This window comes from Ctenocephalides felis, unplaced genomic scaffold, assembly GCF_003426905.1.
Source record: "Ctenocephalides felis isolate EL2017-DRISC unplaced genomic scaffold, ASM342690v1 CF-g0.4_SCAFFOLD_01170, whole genome shotgun sequence".
In the NCBI taxonomy this organism is placed as follows: Eukaryota; Metazoa; Arthropoda; class Insecta; order Siphonaptera; family Pulicidae; genus Ctenocephalides; species Ctenocephalides felis.
In genome coordinates this window covers 75,863,832-75,889,791 of record NW_020537324.1, presented here as the reverse complement: position 1 = coordinate 75,889,791, position 25,960 = coordinate 75,863,832, and the positions used below count along the sequence as shown (strand labels likewise).

The 25,960-nt window shown below is 27.8% G+C and overlaps 1 protein-coding gene across 2 annotated transcripts in view; it reads right to left on the bottom strand.

Annotated features, from left to right (window-relative positions):
- Positions 1-25,960, bottom strand: part of LOC113365657 (protein groucho-like) — a gene marked incomplete at its 3' end in the record, with an annotated part of 113,531 nt that overhangs the window by 61,639 nt on the left and 25,932 nt on the right. For both annotated transcript variants that reach the window (XM_026607168.1, XM_026607169.1), the window contains 2 exon segments: positions 11,754-11,817; positions 12,457-12,551. In XM_026607168.1, coding sequence (XP_026462953.1) covers positions 11,754-11,817; positions 12,457-12,551 — 159 coding nt within the window.

The window sequence follows — 25,960 nt, the reverse complement described above, 5'->3', positions numbered from 1 at the left end:
ATCAAGGGTAGTAAATAATAAATAAAAGGGTTTCACAATAAATAAAAAGGGATTCGTGACAAAATGGTGGACTAGCGCCGGATATGCTTTTCGTTGGTTTAACGATCAAATGATTAAAAAGTATTAATTTGTTTTGGTAATCATTTGATCCACCATCGACGGCATTATTACGATCTCGGTAAAACAATTTTATTGTTGGTTCATTCGCGGTTATTTTTCCTTGCGTGTAAGTTTACAGTTTCCTCGTTTTATTTTTTTTGTTATTTTGTTATTGATCAATTTCGGGTTTCGATTTGTTTTTTCGCGAAGATTCGGCATTTCTTGATTACGCGTTATTATTAAATTGGTATTTATGAAATTTGTTGAACTCTTGGTTATCATAGTTGAGTGTACAGAAGATTGTTGGAACACTTAAAATTATGAAAACATAGTGCAATTTGAAATAATGTTTAGCGGTATATATAAATTGAAATGTTGTTGTGTGATCAAAGGGGTTTTCTATGTATGTTGGGGTTAATGTAAACGTAATTTGCGAAATTGGTTGGCGCAAAAACGAATAATCAAGTAGTTCAAGTAATTGTTAGAATTTTGATTTGTGGATTTTGAAAATCTATTTAATTGTAAAATTTAAAGGTTGTTTTATAATAATTTTGAAATGCTGAATCTATTTATTGTATTTGTATTTTTGTTCGTTAATGTTTCTTTTGTTCAGTCGCGCGGTTTGTTTTATTTCGATTTTTGGGAAAGGCTTTTGTTCGTGTACTATTAGATACGTGTTTCCTAGGTTAATTATAATTACCATCATTTTAAATTAAGATTATTAGAATATAAATTTTAAATTCGAAATTATTATAATTAGTGTATAGAAAAATATTGTTCTATACAGATTTAGAATTTTTGTTTATACGAACATTATTGAAATTGTTTAGTGTATTGTGTTATTCATAATCATTTTCGTAAACACTAATACATAAAAATTTATGATGATTGCCAGATACATTAAGTTATGTTATACAGTTAAGTGTTGTTTCATGGAAATCGTTCTTGTGAGTAGAGTTTATTTTTTTTTTATATATATAGTCGTAAATATTTTAAAGAAAATTATTTTAAAATATCATATTGCAAGGGTAAGATATCGTCGAAGTTATTTTCTCTTCGAATTCGATCTCAAGTCACAGACATTTAAGTGACGCAGCGGGATAATTTTTAGTGCTTTTTTTTGTGTAAACATTTCATCCCTACGTTTTTAAGGCGCCACAACGCGGGTGGCTAGTATATGTGAGTTCGAAAATGTCCAGACATCGTTCTCGTGTTGCGATCTTATGGTCTCTATATGTCAACGCCAGGCTAAAAGCTTTTTTTTTCTTGGTTTAAGTACTAGATTTTTGAGTTGCGTAGATAGTTTTAAGTGTAATGTAAAAAATATTTTAAAATTAGGGAAGATGCCTTTGTATATATATATATATATGTTTTTTTTGTTGAGTCAGGGATTTACAATCATTTTCGAATACATGTGGCTGTTTGTAAAATACGAGCGAATTTCTTTTTCAGTTTAGTTTTGTTTGCGCTATTGCGTTAGAGTATTTTTATTATGATTTGTTTTATCTCAAAATTTAGAGCAGTTTTGAGAATTGCGGAGTTATTCGCCTCCGTGCATATGAGGTGCCGAATATTTGTTTGGGAATGCGTCGAAAACAACGGCTTACAGGGATTTGAATTGTGGCAAATTTTTGTTAGGTCGATCACCACCGCCTGGATAGCTTGTATATAATTCAGTGCGAAAGCTCTTGGTGACACCGATTTTCGATATGCATTTGAATTGATCAGGATGTCTTTGGTGATTTTCAATTAGAGCGGACTTAGCCACTCCGATTTAATTGTAATCAGTCGAGCCCACTGACATCAAGGTTGATACGGCTCATACTGCCAATAGTGAAATGGGATTAGAAATTTAATTTTTATATTTGATAGTTTTTTTTTATGGTTGTTACTTTTAAAAAATTATTTTGATGCTGTTTTTATTATTAATTTTTTTTAATTATTGTTAGATTGTTTGTTGTAGTACTAATGATTGATATTTAGTTTTCGCGGTAGAAAAGATGGTTAAAGGAAACGTCGAATAAATTTTATTTTCTTTGGTTTAAAAATCATAGGTTTCTCGTCCCTTTCATTCAACCGGTTATGTTATTTTGCAATTATTCCATTAGCGCAACAAGACGGCAGTCACATGTTTAGTCAAATATAGATAAGGTAGATAGGAATAAAGGATTAAGGATAATAATAATGTGGTAGGATCATAGTAATTATAAGATAATAGATACGTAGTAAAATTTAGTTAGATAAATTTACAAACGAGTACGGTCTAGTTGAGACGGAACTGTTAGAGATGCGTAAAAAGGGGCGTGTACAACACGTAAGGGAAGACGAATGCAATGCGACAAAGGGACAAATAGAAATGCAAGTAGAACTAGAGGGAGGTATAAGAAATGCAAAAAGCCTAATAAGCGAAAAGGAAGAATGCATAAGTCGCTAGGATTTAGGAAAGAGATAGTTTGCAAAGTGAAAGTAAAGCGAGAAGAAAAATAAAAAAAAAAAATGACGAGTTACCGTATAACACATAGGTGAAATAGTTAGATTATTTAATAGTTGTTCTTTTTTTTTGTAATCCAATGCTCGATTCGGTTTCCAAATGTTTTATAATGTCTGTATGACACCTTTTGGCAGAATTGTTATTTATTACACAGGTTGTTTGTTCTTTTACGAGATTTATTATATAAAATAAATTACTTGTTTATAGACTTTGTTATTTTCGACAATTCATGCGCGCCCAGATATAATAGAGTTAAGAATAGTATTTAGATAGAATATATAGGTCAAAAAAAAAAAAGTAAATGCGGAGTTAGCAAGTTTTATGAGCGAGATGGTTTACAAAATAAAGATAAAAAAAAATGAGTTACAGAATAGCTCATAGTTTAAGTACTATTGAATAATTTGATAATTTGCATATTGCTATAATTTTAAATAACAATGCGTATGAGTTTATTTTGTTGTTGTTGTTTTTATTAATTATCGTGTCTATTTATTACAACAGTTTCCCTTCGATTATGTAAAGTCATCTTAGAAAAAAAAAAATAACATTTATAAATTGGTTTTTGCTATGCAGGCGCGATCAGACGAATTATATTAAGAATATATTGTTGTTAGAGATTGGAAAATGCAGTTTTATAAATAGAAAATTAATAATTTAGATTTTAGATCATAGTGTCATAAAAGAAGTATGCTCAAAATGAAGAAAAAGAGAAAAAAAATTACGAATAGGATTTTGAATAAAGAATGTTATGAATAATTAGAAGATAGAGACAGAATAGGGCGGTTTAACAGCAAGTGCAGAGGCGTTGGTTTGTACTTTGGTGTTTCTTTTCCATCACTCAGAGAGCACTGGGCGATACTTTATAACCGTTGAGAATAATGTTGGGATAAAATGATATTGGGGAAAAAGATGTTGAGAAAAAAAAGATGTCCTTGTGAGGGATTCAAGGAAATAAAGGAAATAAAGGAAATAATTCGCGTATGAAGGAATACGACGCGAAAAGAGAAAATTGGGGGTTAATAGACGATTATTAACATGAATAGATGAATATTTTGATTTGGTTGTGAAAGTGGTTGTTTAGTTCAGTCGGGAATTGAGAAATTGTGTGTGAGTATGCATATTTTTATGAATGTCAGCTGGCCAGCTAAGTATAAGAGATAAGTGTATTTTGATTTTTCCCTCGTTTTAAATGAAAATGTTTTAGATTTTAATGCAAGATTTGAGTGAATGTAAATTTTAAAATGATTGTTGTTTTGTGTTTGATATAATGTATGTGGGTTATACTCGGGGTGTTTAGAAAAAGTAAATTGAGAATAGAATTGGGTTTTGCGATTTTTGGAAAAATTTGGGGTTTTACGGTTTTGGGGAAAGATCGCCCGGGCTGGTGTTTTGTTGTTGTGTTATGGTTATTGATTATGAATTGGTTTTTGATCTCACAGCATGGGGATATGGATTTGGGCTGTGGGAGCACCCCCAGCGAGGGTTCTGGTGCTCTGAGTGAGACCGTTGAAGCGTGATACAACACATACAAGCTGATTGCTATCACGCTATCCATTTGGAAGCTTTGGTTGTTTGTGTTATGATATATGTATTTTAGTGAAATTTTGTGGATTTCACGCTAGAGCCGGTACTTTTTACCACATTGTACTGCCGCTAATGTGAGGTTTTTGAGCAGATATCCGCTCCCGATGCCTGCTCAAAAGCTTCCGCCTTCAGTAAGCGTCGCGCGACGTTGTGTGTTGTTTGGTTTTTATTGCTGATGGTAATTTCCTTCTGAAATTATAAGCGGGCGCGATGCTGCTTCAGGTCTTTTATTGGATAGGCAAGGTGCTATGGGCATCTAGCACCGTTTGGAGCCTAGGAACACCGGGGAAACAAGCATTCCGACGACTCACTTCTTGTTTTTATATTGAGAAGCGCACTTGCTGTACACGGTTTAATAGTAATAGAAATAGTTAGACTAGGGTAAAAGTAAATTACGTTTATGTTTGCGTTGTACGTTAATAGAGATGGGACCGCCAAATTCAAAACAGTCAGCAATTCCCGAATTTTAAAATAATATGTAGAGTGTTTTAATTACTTGTTCAATTTGAGTTTTATTGTTCTTATTCTCGCTCTTAGTCTTACTCTTGCAATGCTTTTCTTTTGTTGTGTGTTTTCTGTTTTTGCATTGTTAAGTAAACATTGTTGGTAAGAAACAAATGCGTTTATGTTTTACTCAAGCCAAATGTTTATGTTAAATGTAAATTTGTTGTAGTTATAATGTCATTATTTTAAGTTTTAGAATCTATTGTTAGAATAGATTAAAAAGCTGTTGATAAAAATATTATGAGATAGTGTTATTTTTTTTAAATTTTATAGAAGTAAGTGCTAAGTGTAGATAAGTTTATGTTCATTTTCTGAGTGTTTTTATGTTATTTACTTTTATAATGTTTGATAATTTTTAATACTTGATAAGTTCGAATATTTTTTTTTCATTAAATTTGATATGTTTAATTAACTTTGATCGATTTTGTTATTATATTTGAATGTAGTTTATGTAGGTAGTAATAAAAGCAATAAGGTTAGATCAAAGTTTTAACAAACAGTGAATAAGTAAAGTGGACTAAGTGATGTTTTTTTTTTTGTTTGTTATGACACTTTTTGGACAAATACACTAAACTGTTAATGTAATCTTACTTTTGGTTGAAATCTGTTGTGAAGTAATTTTGTGTAACAGTGCAAGAAAAAAAATTGAACGCGTGTACAACTACATTACTGAAACATCGCGACCCGAATTGTGTATCAGGGTGCTAGAGGTCGACGCCTGTGCAGATGCTATGCCGGATTTAGGAAAGTCTGAGCCTACGGGATAAGAGCAGACCGCAGATCGGACAAGTGGGAATGCGCCATCGATGTTTTATCCGGGGAGCAGACTGATATTGGAGTGCACCACCTAGGTTCCGGAGCAGAGAAAGCTGGTGCAGCACCAGGGATGGAGTTTTGAAAGATCGAGGGCGATCTTTAGAGGAGGTGGGGTAGTGTTACGAATGTGTGGGTGAGGACCCGCACACGGATGTAAAATAACACATTACTACCCCTCTCCCTATGCGTGTAATCCATGTCCCTGATGAGGAATGTGTCCGCAGGCTGAGTGGTTGTCTGCATTGCGTGGTAGTCTAGATATAGTCGTAGTCTTGAGGTAGTCGGGGTTGAGAGTTGCCGGCGTGGCCTCAGTGTCGACAAACGTGCGGTCCAGCGCACGAAAGTGTTAATAAAATGTATTGAATGTGAGATTAGAGGACATCATGGGGGGACAGCGTTCGGAGACTGTCCCCAAACAGAAAGTAGACTTAGTGAAAATACCTAAAGGTGATGGTTAAGTGATTTATGTGAATCGGGCCCGATGTATGGACATGTGATGGACACTGGTTGCGCCGTGGTTAAAGATAAGTCTAGAATAAGTTGCATGTTAGAATAAGAAATGTTTTAGATTAAGGGATTGTTATGTTTAAATATAGGTTTGTTAATTAAGTAACGAACAAACGCCTTTTCATTAGTAGTTTTAAAGTAATCAGTTTCTTACAGGATCGCGACGTCACGATAAGGGTGTAGAAAGACCGCGAATGTAACAACAATAGTAAATTAGGGCATGAATCAAGGGTAGTAAATAATAAATAAAAGGGTTTCACAATAAATAAAAGGGATTCGTGACAGTATATACAAGAGATGGGTAACTCACTCTGGAGTTATCACTCCGATACAACTCCTCCCTCGGAGTGAAAACGAGTGGAGTTGTCTCACAAGATTTGTCATATCCGACTTCCCTAAACTGGCACTAAATCTGTTAACATGTGCAGATATTTGCTTGAAATTTTTTTTACTAATACAAAGATTTGGATCGAAAAGAAGTGTTTTTTTTTTCTCGTCTCACAGGCACTTTTAGGACTTTCCAGCTATATGTCTCAATATAATGCTGTTTTGTATTATATATTCTGTATACGATAATGTTTGTCCGTGAATGAGCTCTTTCAATGGTATACAACCAGCTAAAAAATATTAAGTATTATATTATAACTTTCATATAATTTTGATTTTATAATTGTGTAAAAGTAATAGTATTCTAATCAAACTACCTGATGTATAATTAATTTTCGAAAAGGAAATAATAAAAGAATGTGAGGTATTATTATTTTGTGAAAATATTATACATAAAGATTTGTTCTGATTTCATATATAAAGTATATTTTCATATAAAAATAAACATATTCAAAGAATTCTATATTTTCTCTTCAAAAATAATTACAAAATTGATTTTGATTCTCAAGTTTTTTGTCAATTTGAGTATTTGTATGCATATTGAAATGCATCAAATAGTAATTATTATAATAAAATGAACAAAAATGTTAGAACTCATTGTAAACTATTTCCAAAGTCTTAATAAATTATTAGATATGTTAACGACACACTAGAGAACACATTTGTGTCAAGTATTATGTTTCAAAGTTGTAATTTCAATTAGTTTGTAGAAATTTGTCTTCAAATAACACCTAATTTTTAACTCGTCTACTAAATTTACCCAAAGTCAACATAAATTTAATTTATTCACATAAATTTATAAACGATTGTAAATATTGATTTCTATTTATTATGTTTGCTCGTCAGTAGAGTCCTCTCTAAATCTTGCTTGTTCGTCAATATATTTGTTTATAGAGTTCGAGATTCAATTTGCTTGTAAGTATAGTCATTTTTACTTCTCAAAATCAATAGAGTTCCTTTTACTTTAAAAAAATTGAGAATTATATTGTTCGTCAGTAGAGTCTTTATTTTTGAATTTTAGAATTTGAAGTTCTATTTAATTTGTCCTCTGTCGTTTTTTATGTTAGTAGAGTTCCATTTATTTGAGCAAAGTTTGAGATTTTTTTATTTGTCAATCCATTTTATTTGTCAGTAGAATTTTATTTGTATTCATTAAGTTTTAAATTTAGTTTGCTCCTCAGTAGAGTCCGCTTTTCCCTCTCAAAATCTATTTTGTTAGGTAGCAGAGTTTTTTGTACTTTCAAAAAATTGAGATTGGATTATTCGTCAGTAACGTCTTTTTTGAATCTATTTTGTTAGTCGGTAGAGTTCTTTTTCCTTTGTTCTCTATAATTTTTTACGTCAGTACAGTTCCAATTGTTTTAGTAAAGTTTGAAATTCTATTTAATCTCTAATCCATTTTATTTGTAAGCAAAATTTTATTTGTATTTATTAATATTGTGATTCAGTTTGCTCGTCAGTAGAGTCCCTATTTTCATTTCCAAATATAGTTTTTTCATCAAAAGACTTCTATTTTGATTTATAGAGTTTGATTTATTCAGTTTACTCGCCAGTAGAGTCCCTATTTTCATTTCTAAATATTAGTTCAGTCATAACAAATTACCAAAATGTAAAAATAAAAAAATCAATATTTTATAGGTTGAATATAATTTAATTAGTCATTAGTTATTTTATTACTCACTTATTTATTATTTAATTTATTTACTATAAAATTATTTATATTTAGTTAATTTTAATTATTTTTAAATATAACTAGTTTGTTTGTTGCAAGTATTTTTTTAAAAATTCAACAAGTATTTTAATAATCTTTACAATACTTTTACAACATAATTATTTTGTGTAACAAATTTTTGGTTATTTTATGATATTTTAACAAATTTAAGTGTCTTATTTTATTGTTATTATTATTAATAACAATATATTTCAAGTATATAAATTTTTAAACAAAATACCACTTTAAATATTAATTCCCATCGATAAAAAACAATGTTAGGCAAAATAACAATACATTTATTATTATTATCCCATAGAAATAATTCCGACCGCAAAAACCGATATTGTGACATCGTCTCTCGTGAATGATAGTGAATTAGAGTGAATTAGAGTGAATTAGAGAGTGAATGATAAAGTGAATTATTTAGTCGTGTGAACTACGATGATTCGCGTTTATAACAGTTTTCGAAAAACAATTGCATTGTACCAGGTATGACTATTAGTATGAGTACGATTAGTATTGTTTTCAATAGGGTCATGTGGACGATTATTTATAATGTTATCATTAGATCAAAAGCGATTAATCATTTTAATTAACGAGCAACGTATAGTAGGGGCGTTGGTGGAAAATAGGTAAATTTTGTGTAAAATACACAGGTCAAACTGATATGTGAATTTTTGGAAATTAGAATGTCTGAAAATAATGTGGAGTTACTGAAAATACTAGAGAATAATGGAACAAATGCAGTAAATTGCCTGAAGTATCGACCAAAAATTTCGGGAATAAAATGTGCTTTTAAATTTGAATGTTTTTGATTTGAGTAAAGAGTAAAAATATTTAGTTTAATTTAAGCAATAAAAAAGAAAGTTATTCCAATGCTATCATGTAATTTTATTTAAAATTTCAATATCAAAGTTATTTTTAATATTTAAGGGTATTTTTACCCGTTACCCGAAATACTTAATCGAAATTTACTTAATCAATAAGTAAAACAACAAAAGCCAAAAACGAAAAAAAATCATTTTTGTGTAACATTAGTGTTTTATTAAACAAAATCAATTAATCTAAACCAAAACTACCAGCTAACTTTTTCAATATAATATTTAAATCGATTAATGACATTAAAACGGGTTAAAATACCCTCAATACCCGGAACGGGTATTTTTTACGGGTATTTACCGTTACACGAAAAAATTTACTTAAACAATAAGTAAAACAACAAAAACCAAAAAACGAAAAAACTTCATTTTTTGTGTAATTAATTAGTGTTTTATTAAACAAAATCAATTGAATCTAAACCAAAACTACCAGATAACTTTTTCAATATAATATTTTTTAAATCGATTAATGACATTAAAACGGGTTAAAATACCCTCAATACCCGGAACGGGTATTTTTACCCGAAATAATTTACTTAAACAATAAGTAAAACATAACAAACTAAAGAACAAATTTTAGTATATATCGCAAAAATAGTTAGTAAAAATTGCAACAACTATTAATTTTTTTTGTGTTTAAATTTCTACAAGCTCTCTTTTTAAATTCCTCTCTAGCAAACAAAATGTCGCCACGTTTTTTAATTATATAATTAACAACTGCTAATGAGAAAGTTTTAACGCTTCAAAAAGAACAAAAAAATTGCTGTTTTATTGTCGTCTATTTATACAACTTATAATTGTTCAAGGGATACAACAAGAGTCCAAAGGAAAAATACATACATACTATCTACTTATATATAAAAATAAGTCGGGTTTTCCTTTCAACGAAAAAACACTTCATTTTTGTAATCGAAATAAATTCATTACTGTTGTGCAATAAAATCAAATTTTTCCTTTTCAAATATAAAACAAACAAAAAATTTCTTCATCTTTCTCACGAAATCATCTGGTGGCGAAACGGAGTTCGTCGGGTTTTCTAGTAAATTAATATAATACGTACTTTTAAATTTTTATATTCTAATATTAAAAATCAGATTATTATAAGTCTGATTCCTTTACCATTATTATTCACCGAGTAGAGTAAAGGTGATGATTATGTAGCAATTACGGTGGAGCAATCAGCGCATTCGAACAATTAGAGAACGAACGATGATTTCTTAGAGAAAAATAATAAATAATAGCCATTATATTACCTACATATCGCGAACACATTTGCTTTGCTTTTGGTTTCTTATATATTTTTTGTAATAATTATTTTCTTTGCGTGTTTTGTACGAGGCCTCTCTTGTTAACATGATGGATCGGTAAAAGGCGTGCGCCGGTGCAGGAAATTACGGTAAATGATTCGCGGAAAATTTAAAAAAAATTGAATGGAAATTGTGGAAACTATTGGATGATGGAAATAAAACTGTGTAAAATAGAGTAAAGATAAATTTTTTTTATTTTTTATAATATTTGAAAGTAGAGGGCAAAAGTTTGTATAACCAGCCGTCACATTGATTTTTTATAGCGTCTCTATCGGCAAAGTTTAGAAAACACAATAAAAGTATTTTCTTTCTTTGTTAGTTTTTGTAGTCGTGAGCACTGTTGTTTAGTTTACGAGACCTGAATATAATTTTCAAGTACACGTTGTTTAATTATTTTATAAGAAGTATTGTTAATTTTAAGTTAGATTCAACAGTTTTTTTTACATAACCTTTATCAGGGCTATTTTTACTTGAAAACATATTTAAAATAATTTCTTCAAAAAAACAGATATTGTTATTTTTTTATTTATTTATTTATACTACTAATTTTTTATTTTTTTATAATATTTGAAAGTAGAGGACAAAAGATGTATAACCAGCTGTCAAATTGATTTTTTACAACGTCGCTATCGGCAAAGTTTAGAGTACATAATAAAAGTCTTTTCTATCGTTGTTAGTTTTTTTGGTCGTGAGCACTGTTGTTTAGTTTACGAGACCATAATTTAATTTCCAAGTACACGTTATTTAATTATTTTATAAAGTGTATTGTTAATTTTAAGTTAGATTTAACAGTTTTTTTTTATACCTTGCACATGGATAGGATAAAAAATACCAACTGAACTTTTACCTTGGCAAAGATGTAAAAAATAAAAAGTAGCAAATAAAAAAATAAAGTAAGTTAAAAAAACAATTTTACAAAAGGTAAATTTTGGCAAAATACTAGATCAAGGTTATATACAGTAAAAATGTACCCATGAAATTTATATTTTGCATTGGTTGAATAATGTAGCTAATATTTCGTAAAATCCCTTCAAAATTAAAAATAAGATGTTGGACCTAGATCGTCCCAATTTATCCCTACCATGGGATAAAAAAACCAGATGACATTTTTTTGAAAAACAGCATAAAACACATTTCTACTATTATAATTTAGCTGGAAGTTTTACTGAACAAAGTCAGATAGTTGTTTGTTTTAGATATGTTATTTATATACCTTAATATATTTTTTAATTTCATTCAGAAATGCCAAGTTAGGGCTATTTTCACTTGAAAACATATTTAAAATAATATTTTCAAGAAAAACCAGATATTGTTAATTTATTTTTTCATTTATACTACTGTTTGATATCAGGTTGGTCGAGAAGACTATTTAATCTCGATGGCAAGACAAAAGCTCTCACCATCGAGCTACGGTGAACCCTAATTCACAAATTTAAATTAAAAAAATATTTTCAAGATTTACTCACCATTACATAATGCCGTTGCATTTCAGTCTTTTCATTTGCTAATTTTTCACACTCCATTTTTAATCTAAAAAACAGAGAAATTTTAAAAAAGCTATAAATTATACTTTGGTGAAATAAATAAAAGTAAGTGATTGATATTTATTTACAATATCAAGTTAAAAAACAAATGTTAACACTTGTAATGGACTGAAAAACTGATTTTGTATTACAATTTGTTTAAATTTTATACATTCAGTTTCTTATTAGTAATTTTACATACTAGATTAAAAATTTGAAAAATTTAGTGGAATGTGATACTAATAAATATTGCACACTAATTTTATAATAATAATCAAAATTATTTCACGTTTTATTATCATATACATCTGAGATCTCATCATTTTTGAACCCGTATTTAAAATTCCTCCTCCAACAAACATCAAATGTATTTTTAGTTACGAAAAAATCGTATTTTATTAGTAATTTAGTATTTTTTTTTTAGTAATTTTAGTAATTTAGTAATTAATTTAGTAATTTTTTTAATGTTTTTTGAAAATTTTGGTTAAAAATAAATACACGTAATATCTCAATAAATGCCCATATTGAAACATTCACTATTTATCTCATATTGACCTCCTATCTCTACAATAGTTATATATATATATATATATATGAGTCTCTATGTCTATTTCTATTTTTAAATTTTAACACGAGAACTACTCACGTGTGGTATTGCGCCTGCAGGAAGTTGAACTCCTCTTTGATCCTTTCCAAAGTGTCCGAGATCGTAAATTTTAGAGGAGGCTGTGCAGGCGGACCCTGAGAAAAAATAGTATAATATTATTGTTAATAATAAAATATATTTAAACAGACATTCTTAAAATAATAAATAGAAAAATCAAAGTTATGCTTAAAAAATTTGATAAAAATTCCAAACGTTTCGAGCCCGAAACTGAGAACAAAACATAAAAATAGTAAAAAAAACATAAAAGACAAAATAAACAAAATACATAAATAATAGATAAATTTGTGAAATATATATTGATTTTTAATTGTAAATATAACAATTAGAACGACAACTTAATAAAAAAAAAATTGATAACAGATCCTTACGTTCAAAGGTTTTGTTTGACTCACACAAATCATACAAAATATTTAAGAAAAACACATAAGTACAAAATTTGATAAAAGGCTTAAAACACCAGTCAGATTTTTGGAATAAAAATGTATAAAAATTTATAAAAATTAAGTATAAACATATAAATACAACTGTAAAAAGTTTTGACCAAAACTCTCAATATATCAGTTAATATCGAGTGTCCCACGTAAAACCGGTACGCTGATTTTGACTTTAACCTTGATCTACCCTTTGTTTCGGGTTGCGGGAGAGTCAGACGTACCGGTTTTAGATGGGACACCGAAAATCAACTGATATATTGAGAATTTTAGTCAAAATTAAATATAGTGGTTATTTATATTAAATATACGATTAACCGGATAATATAAATATATAATATTAGTTTAAAAATGTCAATTATACACATTTTTAGACATTATTTGTGGTTAATGGACGCCCCGTCCGTTAATCACTTGATAGATTTTTTAGGGATTTTTGGAACACTCTTGGTGGTAAGTCGTGATATTTTAAATTATAAAATTATTAAAATTGCTTATATTAAAATTTACTAAAAAAAATCAAAAACAATTTCCAAAATAAATAAATTCAAAATATATTCATCGATTCCTCAAAAATTTTATTTTGAGCCCTTTACCAAACTTGAATTTCTTTTACCTTCGATTTGATTCTTTTTACAATTTTTATCGAAACATATTTATATTTTATTTCCTACATTTTTAATAATTCAACTTTGTATTATTTTTTCGTGTAAAACAATTTTTAAAAGCACATATCAATTTCAAAGTGTTCATCCATTCATCATATTTTTTTGTGTTTTTATTTTCAATTCGAAACAGTGCAATTACAAAGTGAATTTTTAATATTGTTCATCGATGGCTATGGCATTTTAATTTTAATATATATATATATATATATATATATATATATTATAAATGTGTAGAGATATGTTTTAAAATAAAAACAGATCGAATTACTTCCAATGGGATATCACGTATGCAAATATTAATTTAATCTCCGGACTGTTGTTTTTATTATTTTTTTCATAAATGCGTGTTACAATATAGTGTCAATATTATTGCATTGGATATATAATATTAGTTTGACAGGGATGGATTTGGGATACATTTGAATAAATAAAATCCATAAACATATTTGTAAAATCCTTTCAAGCCCTCAAACACAATTTATATATTTGGTACGAAAAAAATCATTCAATCAACAAATATAAACCATTGTTGATTGAATGATTTTTTTTTGTATATATTTATATTTAAATTAGTAAAATAAATTAATAAAAAAATAATAAGATTGAGGAAATTATAAGATTGCATTTTTTAATGAAGAAAATTTTGACAAAATAAATTATACCATGTATAATTTATTTATTTATTTAATTTTCTTGTAAAATTAGTAAAAAATCACACATATATAAAATAATGTTCCAATGTAAAGCAAAACTTTATAAACTATTTATTATCAAGTTTTTGGATAATTTTACAGTTATTTTCTTAAATAATTTTTGCAAAAACTATGGTAGCTCTCAAAAAAATTCTCATACTTTGTATAACTGTTTTTGAAATATTTTTTGAAAATTATAAATTTTTTTCATTATTTTTTTGGGATTTGAAAAAAAATTTTTTTTATAAAAATATACTAAAAACTAACCCAGTTATCAAGCTAGTAATACAAACGGTGCATCCTGAAGAGCTTACTAAAAATTGGTAAATTCAACCTCATAAATTATAACAATATTAATACCAAAAATTAGAATACAACTTTGCTTCCGCCGTGTTTACTATACAAAGTCTTTATAATAAAGGCGGAAGCAAAGTTGTACTCGTGATTATTTTTGAAATGTGTTTTAAAGTATACCGAGTTGCTGTAGGGCATAATTATATAAAGCAATTTTGTTGATTATTTAATTCTGTACAAATTTGTCTAATACACCAATAATATTAATCGAATGGCTTGAAAGTTACAAGCAAACAACAAAAGAGCACTTAAAAACAGAGCGCTTTAAAATATATTTTAAAATTAGGTTGAATACAACTTTGCTCCCGCCGTTTTTCCAATACAATTTCGTTACAATAAAGGCGGAAGCAAAGTTGTACACCTGATATGTTTTCAATTGCGTTTTAGAGTAAACCGAGTTGCTGTAGAGTGTATTTATATAAAACAATTTTGTAGATTATTTAATTCTGTACAAATTTGTCAAACACACCGATAATATTAATCGAATGGCTTGAAAGTTATAAGCTACAAAACAACAAAAAAGCACTTGAAAACAGATCGCTTCAAAATAGGCAATGTACAACTTTGCTTCCGCCGTTTTTACAATACAATTTCTTTGCAATAACGGCGGAAGCAAAGTTGTACATTTAATATGTTTTCAATTGCGTTTTGGAGTACACCGAATCGCTGAAGAGTGTAAATATATAAGACAATTCTGTAGATTATTTAATTTTGAACAAATTCGTCGAATACACCAATAATATTAATCGAATGGCTTGGAAGTTATAAGATACAAAACAACAAATAAGCACTTAAAAACAGAGTGTTTCAAAATTTACTTCAATATTTGGTGGAATACAACTGTGCTCCCGCCGTTTTTCCAATACAAGATCATTATAATAACGGCGGAAGCAAAGTTGTACACTTAATACGTTTTAAATTGCGTTTTAGAGTAAACCGAGTTGCTGTAGAGCATAATTATACAAGACAATTCTGTAGATTATTTAATTTTGAACAAATTTGCCAAATACACCAATAATATTAATCGAGTGGTTTGGAAGTTAAAAGGTACAAAAGAAAAATAAACGCTTAAAAATAAAGTGGCACAACTTGGAAAAACATAAATATTTTGATAAAACTAATAAAAAATCCAGGTATCTTAAACTAATTTTATCTTACAAATACTTTTATATTATTTCCACAGGTTTACTTTATATATATATTTAAAAAAAATGATCACCCAGTCATACAGATATACAGAAAAACTAAATCCAATTTAAACAAAAGTTTTTACAAATAAATTTAATAATTTAAAAATTCATTTTTTTATACCATTTCGGTTCTGTATTAGAGTGTTTATTTATTTTTTTAAATGAAATCCCCTGTTTGCTCTCTCGAAATGATCCAGTGATTGTTAACGCTGGATAAATTGCAAAAAATCCAATTAGTTCTCGCCAAATCATTTTTTTTCTATGCGACATGTTGCAAAAATAGTCTTTTAAAATTGTTAAAATATTATTGGAACAGATGTAATATATATATATATATATATATATATATATATATATATATATTGAAAAAAAATCAAAGGACGTTTTGCAGAATCTTACTTCATTAAACTGTAAAACTATTAAAACTGTAGAAAGTGTAAAATTAGACTTTTGATCCATTTATGATAAAAACAGTTGTTTTTGCATGATGTATATATATATATATATATATATATATATATGGTATATATACATCGATCTATTACCCATCGATAAATAAAACGAGCGGCCAATGAAAAATAGAACAGAACAAACAGACACATCTAAAAATGTACGAAACGAATAAAATAAAGAGTTACTACAGTTTATGTATACATATAACTATACATAGGTATTGTATATGTATGGTATTGTATGTATTGTATGTAGTATTGTGTTATATTAAAGATACAAAAGCGAGGTGAAATAATACATACAATAAGAGTGTTGGTAAGAGATGCGAATTGCGAACCCGTTTCTCTCTCTCTTTGTAGGTACATATTATTATTATTCACGGCGCTTGTGCATGTTACAGGAGTCGGACTCGCACAGGGGAGGAAAACTAAATAGTAAACTAGTTTGTATTGGTATTTTGCCTTGAGACAAATTACATGAACTTCCCGACATGTGTAAATAATCGAGTTAATCGATAAAAAATAAATTAATTTATGAGTGGATTTATTACACATAATTGAAAAAGAACGAACACGTTAACACGGAGTATTTTCTAAAAGCAAATTTTCACAAATCAACCATTTTTATAATTGAACCAGTTTCCATAGGACTTTAATGGCTCAGTATGTTCATTAAGACCAAGTACTCTCTCGTTATACCAAATGAATCGTCTAATTTTAATTTTAACAAACGTCAAAAAAACTACTCATTTTCTCGAACTTTGATGATTTTTTAAAATTAAACTACTTGTCCTAAGGCCGTAATATTTCAGTAAGTTCCATAAGACCATGATATATATCGCCATAAAAAGATCCATAAAAATCGGCTTAATTTTTTTTTTCAACAGTTAATTACAAGAAAACGGCTCATCAGCATCATTCCCAACTAATATCTTTCGAACAGTTTTTGATTTTTTAAAATCGGTTCGGTAGTATGAGCTTAAATGTGGACGAAAGGTTTAACACTTTTTTCCAAATTACAAAGAAACGACTGGGCAGATCGTCGCACAAAACTGAGAAACGATAGTCCTCATCGAGGTTCATGGATTGGCTTTTAAATTTTTGAAATCGGTTTTGAATTCGGTTCATCACATGTACATACTTTTTTCAAATTTTTTCTCATTCGATTCAGAATGGCTTGAAACGTCGAGAAAACATAAAATTAGCAAATCGGATTTTTTTGATGATAAACTTCTCAACCGAGAAATTAAAAATTAGAATTTTTTGACTAAAACATAAAATTATTCTTCGGGAATTTGAAAACAAAACACAATAAAAAATTAATTTTATTTTCATCATCCTTATTTGTTTTATTCCTTTACAAACACTGAATGATGGCACATACTTAAGGTCGAAACGTTCATAACAAATAACATAAAACATCTTTTATGAATGTGCACATACTCATACGATGGATTAATACTGTTGAGTTAAAAAACTAAATTTGTGTACATAATTGTTGAAGTCTGAACGCTGAATGAATGTGTTTACAAAGATTTTCTAAAGAATATGTAATCTGGTAAAAACATATGATTTCGGATAAGTAATAAAAAAGGCTTCGATCAGTAATAGTGTTGTTAGAAAAATTGTCGAGGAATATTTTGTAATCATTACAGAGCAAATAGCTTTCAAGTCTCTTGTCGATTGCTTTATTGTTTAACGATATTAGACAACCGTCACTAAATCTTCTCTTAAATATAATGGTTTCAAAATGTAATATACTCGCGTTTAGGAAATCAATGCTAAAAGTTATTGATGTGTTCTGCGAGCATTGTTTTATACTGATTCTTATTTTTTGAATTATTTTTATGTTTAGGGATTCTTTTGTGTAGATTTGGGCTAGTATATTATATATATATATATATATATATATATATATATATATCGTTTTCCTCCCCTGTCTGTATACATATAATGTATTAATCAGATCTGGATCTGGATTCTGTTTGTGTGCAATACAAAGTGAAGATACCCATCGCAATCGCAAAGAATACGAAAGAGGTTAAAAGTTACAACAATATGGTGATAATGAACAATACAACAACCAGTATAAGTATTATAAAAAATATACAAAAAGTATACATCCATCCATTTCTTCCCTTCGTCATTTATAAACATACTAATAATAGAATTAAAATCAAATTTAAGATTAAAAAACATCAGTACACAGGAATAAAAGTAATACAATATTATACCTTTTTTAAAATATTCATCTGTTGTAATTTATTATCAAAATATTAGTTTTTGAGAAAAATTTGATCTTTGCAATTTAAGATGTATTAATAAATAAAATTTTATAAGTCTTAGATTTTTCAAATTTTATGGTCAAAATTGAAACATTAATCGATTCATTACAATTAATTGAATTAATCTTAAACTGTGATAAAACATTTGATTTGTCTTCGATACAGTTGCTTGATAATTTCTGGTTAGTTGCAGATTTAAATTTGTTGTATTATTATTATTACTATTATTGTTATAAATACCTATATACATATTTTTTTGAATAGTCTTGAATTTGATGCTGATATAATATATTTAATTTGAGTTGAAAAGTCGGGCGTTACTTAAATAAAATTAGTATGACAGTTCTTAGAAATTTATTTATTTAAAATTCATACGTTTTGGCTAGCATCTTAGCCTTCATTCAGTGGTAATCAAGTTAACTATAGAAATTAAAACTAAATAAATAATATGCAAAAAAATTCATGAAAAAACAATAATAATAATAAAAACGATTGTATCCTAATATAACAAGAGAATGTTATAGTCTTGTTGGTTTATTTTTTTAGATTTTGACTAATATTTATCCAAAAAATGCTCGACAAATTTAACAAAATATATCTTCACACACACATATATATTTTGTGTTGTATATATATATATATATATATATATATATATATATATATATATATATATATATATTTCTCTGAATGTAAAATTAGATTTCCCACATTGTATTGAAATAAATTCAGTCGTTTTGTCTTTTCTATTTGTAATATCCGACAAAATGTACATACATACTCGTATATGTATATACATATATTTATGCACATACATTACATTTGAATATCTCAAAAATACATCTTTTGTATTTTACTTCTTTTATTTTATATGATACCGGCTACTGTTTTGTGGGAAAAATAATTTCGATAATAGAACAATATTTTGACCTATTTCTCATAATAAATTATAATAAGATAAATAAATCTTATCCAAATTATAAAGTTAATTGTAATAATTACTCTTTTTTTTAATATTGAACAAAATACTGCACCGAAATGTTTATTATTTTTTCTATCACATCATAATAAAATATCTAATAAAAATTACATCGATTATATTAAAATATCAAAAATTGTATCCGTATTGTTCTAATAAAAATAATTTTATTACATGAAATTTAATGCTAAAGCGGAATTTTGCTAAATAAAAAATTATATATAAAATTGATGTATTATTGTTTATTATTATATTTTTTATGTATGTGTATTAATAAAAATAGTAATATTTTTTATTCTTATTTTTTTTTAGTATTTTATTTTCGCAATAAAACATGTGAGTTATTACATTTTTTTATTTAAAAAAAAATATTAGAAATGTTCAATTAATGAAACTTGATAATATTATTTAATTTAATTTTGTAATGTCTAATTTAATTTAATTAATTTATTACTTTAATTTTAGTTTTACTTCATAATGTCTTTCAAGTGAATATATGTAATATTTGCAATAATTATAAAGTATACAATTGTATATATATTTTTCAGTTTATTTATTTCAGCATTTCTTGCAGAGATGGGCATTCCATATCTCCAAAACAACGAAAAATTTGTAAATAAAAAATACAATTCATTTTCGAGAAACTATTTGAAAACAATTTAATCTGCAAACAATCTTTCTAAACATCCTAAAAATGCATATAAAAAATATGTCGTATAAAATTATCGCGAATACAATATCTAATAAATTCTTTAAAAAAAAACACAAACACAACGATAAAAATTATTTATAATTATAAAAATTCCAATCAAAAATAATAATAATGATAAATTATAATCGTGATAAAACTTTCTACAAAACTAAAAGATAATACTTTTAGAATTTTTAATATAGCATAAATAGTTTTTTTTATTTACAAAATTTGTAGTTCATAAGAAATTTAGAATGATTCCCAATTTTATTATTTTATTCCTATTTTTATATTTTTTTTATTTTATTATTTAAATATAAGATTTTTATTCCATTGCAGTAAGCAAATCAAATGTAAATCATAAATCTTAATTTACTTCAAAGTTGCCAAAAATATTGACAACCTTTTTGTTTTCGTACTGTCAAAATTAATCGAAATTTCTAAAATTTTAATACTACAAAAATGAACCCAAATTTTAATTACCACCTATAACCTAAATTAGATATAAATGCACAAATTGAGCCAAAAAAATCCAAAATCGGTTCAGTACTTTAGGAGCACATTGCATTTTATCTCGAATTTTCCACATTTAAAACTGTCAAAATTAATCGAAATTTCTAAAATTTAAATACTTCAAATATGAACACAAATTTTTATTACCGCCTATAACCTAAATTTAAAATCGGTTCAGTAATTTAGGAGTACATTGCGGACACACGTACAATATATATTTATTTTATACACTACCCCATTATCGCTCATTTTCCTATATAAACATAAATCAAAAATCAATTTATCTCGAAGTATCCAAATTTACAACTGTCAAAATTAATCGAAATTTCTAAAATTCTAATACTTCAAATATCAACCCACATTTTTATTACCATCTATAACCTAAGTTGGATATAAATGCACAAATTAAGCCAAAAAAAATTAAAATCGGTTCAGTAGTTTAGGAGTACATTGCGGTCAAACATCCTGACACGTACAAATCATAAATCAATTTATCTCGAAGTTTCTACGAACAATTACAACTGTCAAAATTAATCGAAAATCCTAAAATTTTAATACTTCAAATACGAACCCAAATTTTTATTACCACCTATAACCTAAGTTTCATATAAATGCACAAATTGAGACAAAAAAAATTAAAATCGGTTCAGTAGTTTAGGAGTACATTGCGGACACACGTACTATATATATATTGACTTTATATACTACCCCATTATCGCTGATTTTCCTATATTTATATATTTGAAGAGATGTGATTTAAATGATACAGGGGACCCCTTGTACAAAAAAAGAAAAAATGAGGGAAAATAAGGGAAAAAAGACAAACTCTCCACCGCCACGTAGAGTTTTTATTGATTCGCGATGGAGGAGCGATTCTCACACTAAGGAATTTTTAAGGACAGGGCCGGATTAAATGTAAAGGACACATGGTTAAAATTTAACTAGTAGGATAAATAATGGCTAAATCAATGAACCTAAAAAAAAATCAAATTTGCTTAATATATATCGAAAAAAAGCTTTCTGATTAACATTGTTCTATCAAAGTATTTTTTTTTTTGAGGAATCCACCATTTGAACGCTTTTTAAATAATTCTAATTACAAATTAAATTTACAAATTAAAAAAGTACATATAATTATTTTAAAGCCTCATCATATATTCTAATATCAATTTTCTCTAATAAAATAATTATTACCATACGATAAAATATTATTTATGTCACTATTGATTTTGTCATTAATAATTCAGGTCATTGTTAATGTGTTTCCGTTACATTTAATAATAGATAATTATCGAAATTAATTTTTACATTAAACGGATCTTAAATAAAAACGAGTCGTAAATATCGATTTGTGAAATAGAAATATTTAGGTCAATAGTATTACAAATGAAACGCTAAAAAAAGTAAACAAAAAATAAGAAAAGAAAATAATAAAAAATGAAGCTAAATACATGTTCTTACTAGATTCTTAATAGATTTTATTAGATTATTATTAAATTCTACCCAGATTCTAACTCGATTATAATTGGTTTCCAACATTATTCCTATTAGATTATATCTTGGTTCTCAAATTTTCTTATTAGATTCTAAGCGGATTCCTAAAAATTCTTACTCGATTCTTACTGCATTCTTATAAAATACCACTTGCAACCACTTGGAAAAAAATTGCTCTAAATGTTTTAAAACGCAAGTACATTTATTAGGATATCAATAATTTGTCACAAAATAGATATATGCAAGTATCTAGAATTTAAATTATCTTTAGCTCCAATATAGATTAAGGGTGCTATGACTTTTTATACATAAACAAAAATATCGATGCCTAATAAAATCATCATTGAATTACAAATTATTGATTGTTATATAAATCTGCCTAACTAGCGCAACAAAATTAACTTAAAATATTAATAAAAGCGTTGCAAGTAAAATTGAAAAAACCGATATTTATGGAAAATCTCTACAATCTTTTTATTTCCCTTGACCAGTAGAATTTTCCGATTTCCCTCAACCCTCAGAATTTTCCATCTTGCTTCTGAGGAAAGATTTATGCTCAAATCGAATGCTTCTCGTCTTTCAATCCTTAGAAAACCCTTATCATTCAGTCGGTGCCATCGCTAAATTTCCTAACCTACTTTTCTCCACAAGATATCACACATTCCGACTTTCTTAGTAAAGGATAGAGTATATATATATATATATATATATATATATATATATAAATTTTTCTCGTCCTTTTTCATTTTAATTTCAATTTTCCTTCTCTTGTTTATTTTTCGCCTCTTAACCAGTTCGCGGTGATAATAAAGTATACAGTGGTGGCGCTTAAAATGTTTCACCCTCCACCGGGGAGGGTGCAAGGAAGTAGGAAGTAGGAAGTAGGATGAAGTAAGCTTCGCGGCAAGCTAATGCGGTAATATCCGGAATTACTTTGCAATTTCCGGTCGTGAATGCTAACCGAGCGACAACCTCGCCCTTTTTCGAGAAAACACCGTGTGAAACGGAGACTTTTTGACAAAGACGACGACGATGATGATGATGATACTAACGATGTTGATGTAAAAGACACTTATTGACCCACTGTACTATTTATAGTTTATATACTACTATGTAATATTATTTCAACATTGCACTCATTGCACTATTTGTATTTAAATTTTTGAATAGATGGACTGTATTTTTTTTCCTATATCATAAAGTTTATTGAACCAATTTTATTTATTGGTGTGTGCAAATATGTGATTTTATGATCAAAATTTCTAAGAATGTAGTGCGTCTAATGTAGTGACTTTAAATAAAAATCATAAACCCCACAATATTTTATTACAATGCTTATAAACCGTTGGGCCTCCAACACCTCACCCGCCAAAATGTTTGTGCATCTTTTTCAAAGAATAAACGTGTAGCAAAAGTGTTATAAACCAAAATAAGATAAAAACACTTTACCTGGTTTAAATATCTACGTCTAAGTATCATTTAGCCTTAAGGCAAGTTGCAGGAAAATCCCAAAACGTGTAAAAAAATTTTAATAGGTCAATTTCAATAAGTTGATTTAGGAGTGATTTCTAAGTATATCCAGTTGCTGTAAGAGTATATAGTGTTCAAAACTATTGCAGATCATAAAATTATGTACAAATTTGCCCAATATATCAGTTACTTGCAATAAATATATTTATTATATATATATTTATTAAATATTATATCCGCCGCATTAGCAGTAAGGTCTTGCATGCCCGAACAATCGACATCGTGTGCACTGTACAATTCTATTATGCTTTTAGAAGGTTCGACTACGATAATTTGGTTTAAAAATTATAGAACTGTTATTAATTTTTTAAATGATATAACAACACAACGCAATGACCTATAGAAAATTATTGTATTTTCTGATTGTCTAAAAAATAAATAAATAAGGGAGCGTGCATTAACGAAGTGAGGTTTTCAGGGAGAGGGCAGGTTTGACAAAAAAATCACAAGTATCACGTAAGGCAGGGAAGGGTATATATATATATATATAGTAAGATATCACGTGTATTTATTTTATACCTGATTTTTTAAAAAAAAAATCTAAACATTTTCATAAAATATAAAAAAATTACAATATTTTCTCGTATCTAAAAATACACGTAATATTTGAAGGCATGGGAAGGGTAATTTTGAATATTACGACGAATCACCCAGGAGGAGGGAGGGTTCAAAAATTCTTAAAAAATCGATCACGTGATTAATGGACGTCCCTGAAATAATAATATTATTTATTATTAAACCAAAAGCGAACACGCGTCAAATACATACACAGTTGTATTTACTATAAGCTAACTTTAATGATTTTTTTATAATTAAAGCACTGTTTGTAGGCTTGTAATATTTTAGTATGTTATTGAAGAACATATTTTCTATCATAATAAAAAGTTTTATTAAAATCGTCCAAAAAACAAATTGAGTTTTTTGTCTAAAAAACAAACTTCGCTTGTACGAAGTAATAAATGTCAAATGCATAAATTTATACAATAAAAATATCTAATTTGAAAAAAATAAGTTTGCGTTTTATTATTTTATAAAAGTCTTTATTTTCCATCATATTTTTTAATATATCTTAAATTTCCATTATTTATCTTATACAGAATCATATAATGATTACGACAACCACTTACTGGCCGGTTGGTCAAAAAGGGATCTTTTCACCCTCGACTGGCAACTATCCCTTGTACTTGTCCCTATCCTATATATATTATTTCGAGGAAAGGGCGTGAAATGAATAAAGTGGAGTTTTATATACATCGAACTCCTTTTTGAGGACGAAAAGGAAGGTTTGGGGACCTCTAAAGAAGGAGCTAGTAATAAAAATAAATCTGACCCAAAAATACTCATGTCCTAATCTAGTTTTTTTTTAATTACAATATTTGTTACAACTGCTAAATAATTTAACGTCTGGTAACAATAATGGACAAAAACATAAAAAATAAAAAATAAAAAAAGAGTACAAAATAAAGGATATTTAATTTAAAAATCAATTTTTGCCAAAATTTATGCCAGGGATACTCGGTGTGAGTCCTGGCACTGACATGGAATTGTCGTTTGATTTGTCAGATTAAAATTACAGAATCATTTGAATTGCTGGTTTGATATATAATAGACTTATAATTGTATTCATTGTATACTGTGTTTTAGGTTTGCTGAATGATGACACACATCAAAATATAAATACCTACAAACCCGACGAACTCCGTTTCGCCACCAGATGGTTTCGTGAGAAAGATGAAGACATTTTTTGTTTGTTTTATATTTGAAAAGGAAAAATTTGATTTTATTACACAACACTAATGAATTTATTTCGATTACAAAAATTAAGTGTTTTTCAGTTGAACTTCTTTAAGTAAATGAAAGTGAATCCGCAAATTATCCGTTTCAATGAAGTGCTCTTTGGTAAACCACATTTTTTGTTTTTTGGTCTGACGTTCATACGAACAAAGCGGATGGTTTTCCAACTCGTAAACAGGCAACGTATAACTGCCCATGTAAAAAACAATGATTTTCTAAATAATCTATTTGAAATTTATCCCGCAAACACTAAGCGATTGGCCTTGCGACTTGTTATTGCAAACGCAAGGCGAACTGGAAATTGCAATCGTTTGAAGTCAAACAGAAGGCCAGTCGGAATCATTGGTATGTCACCAAATCGCCAGCAATTTCTGATTGAATCTTGAAATTCAGTGCGTGTACATCATATT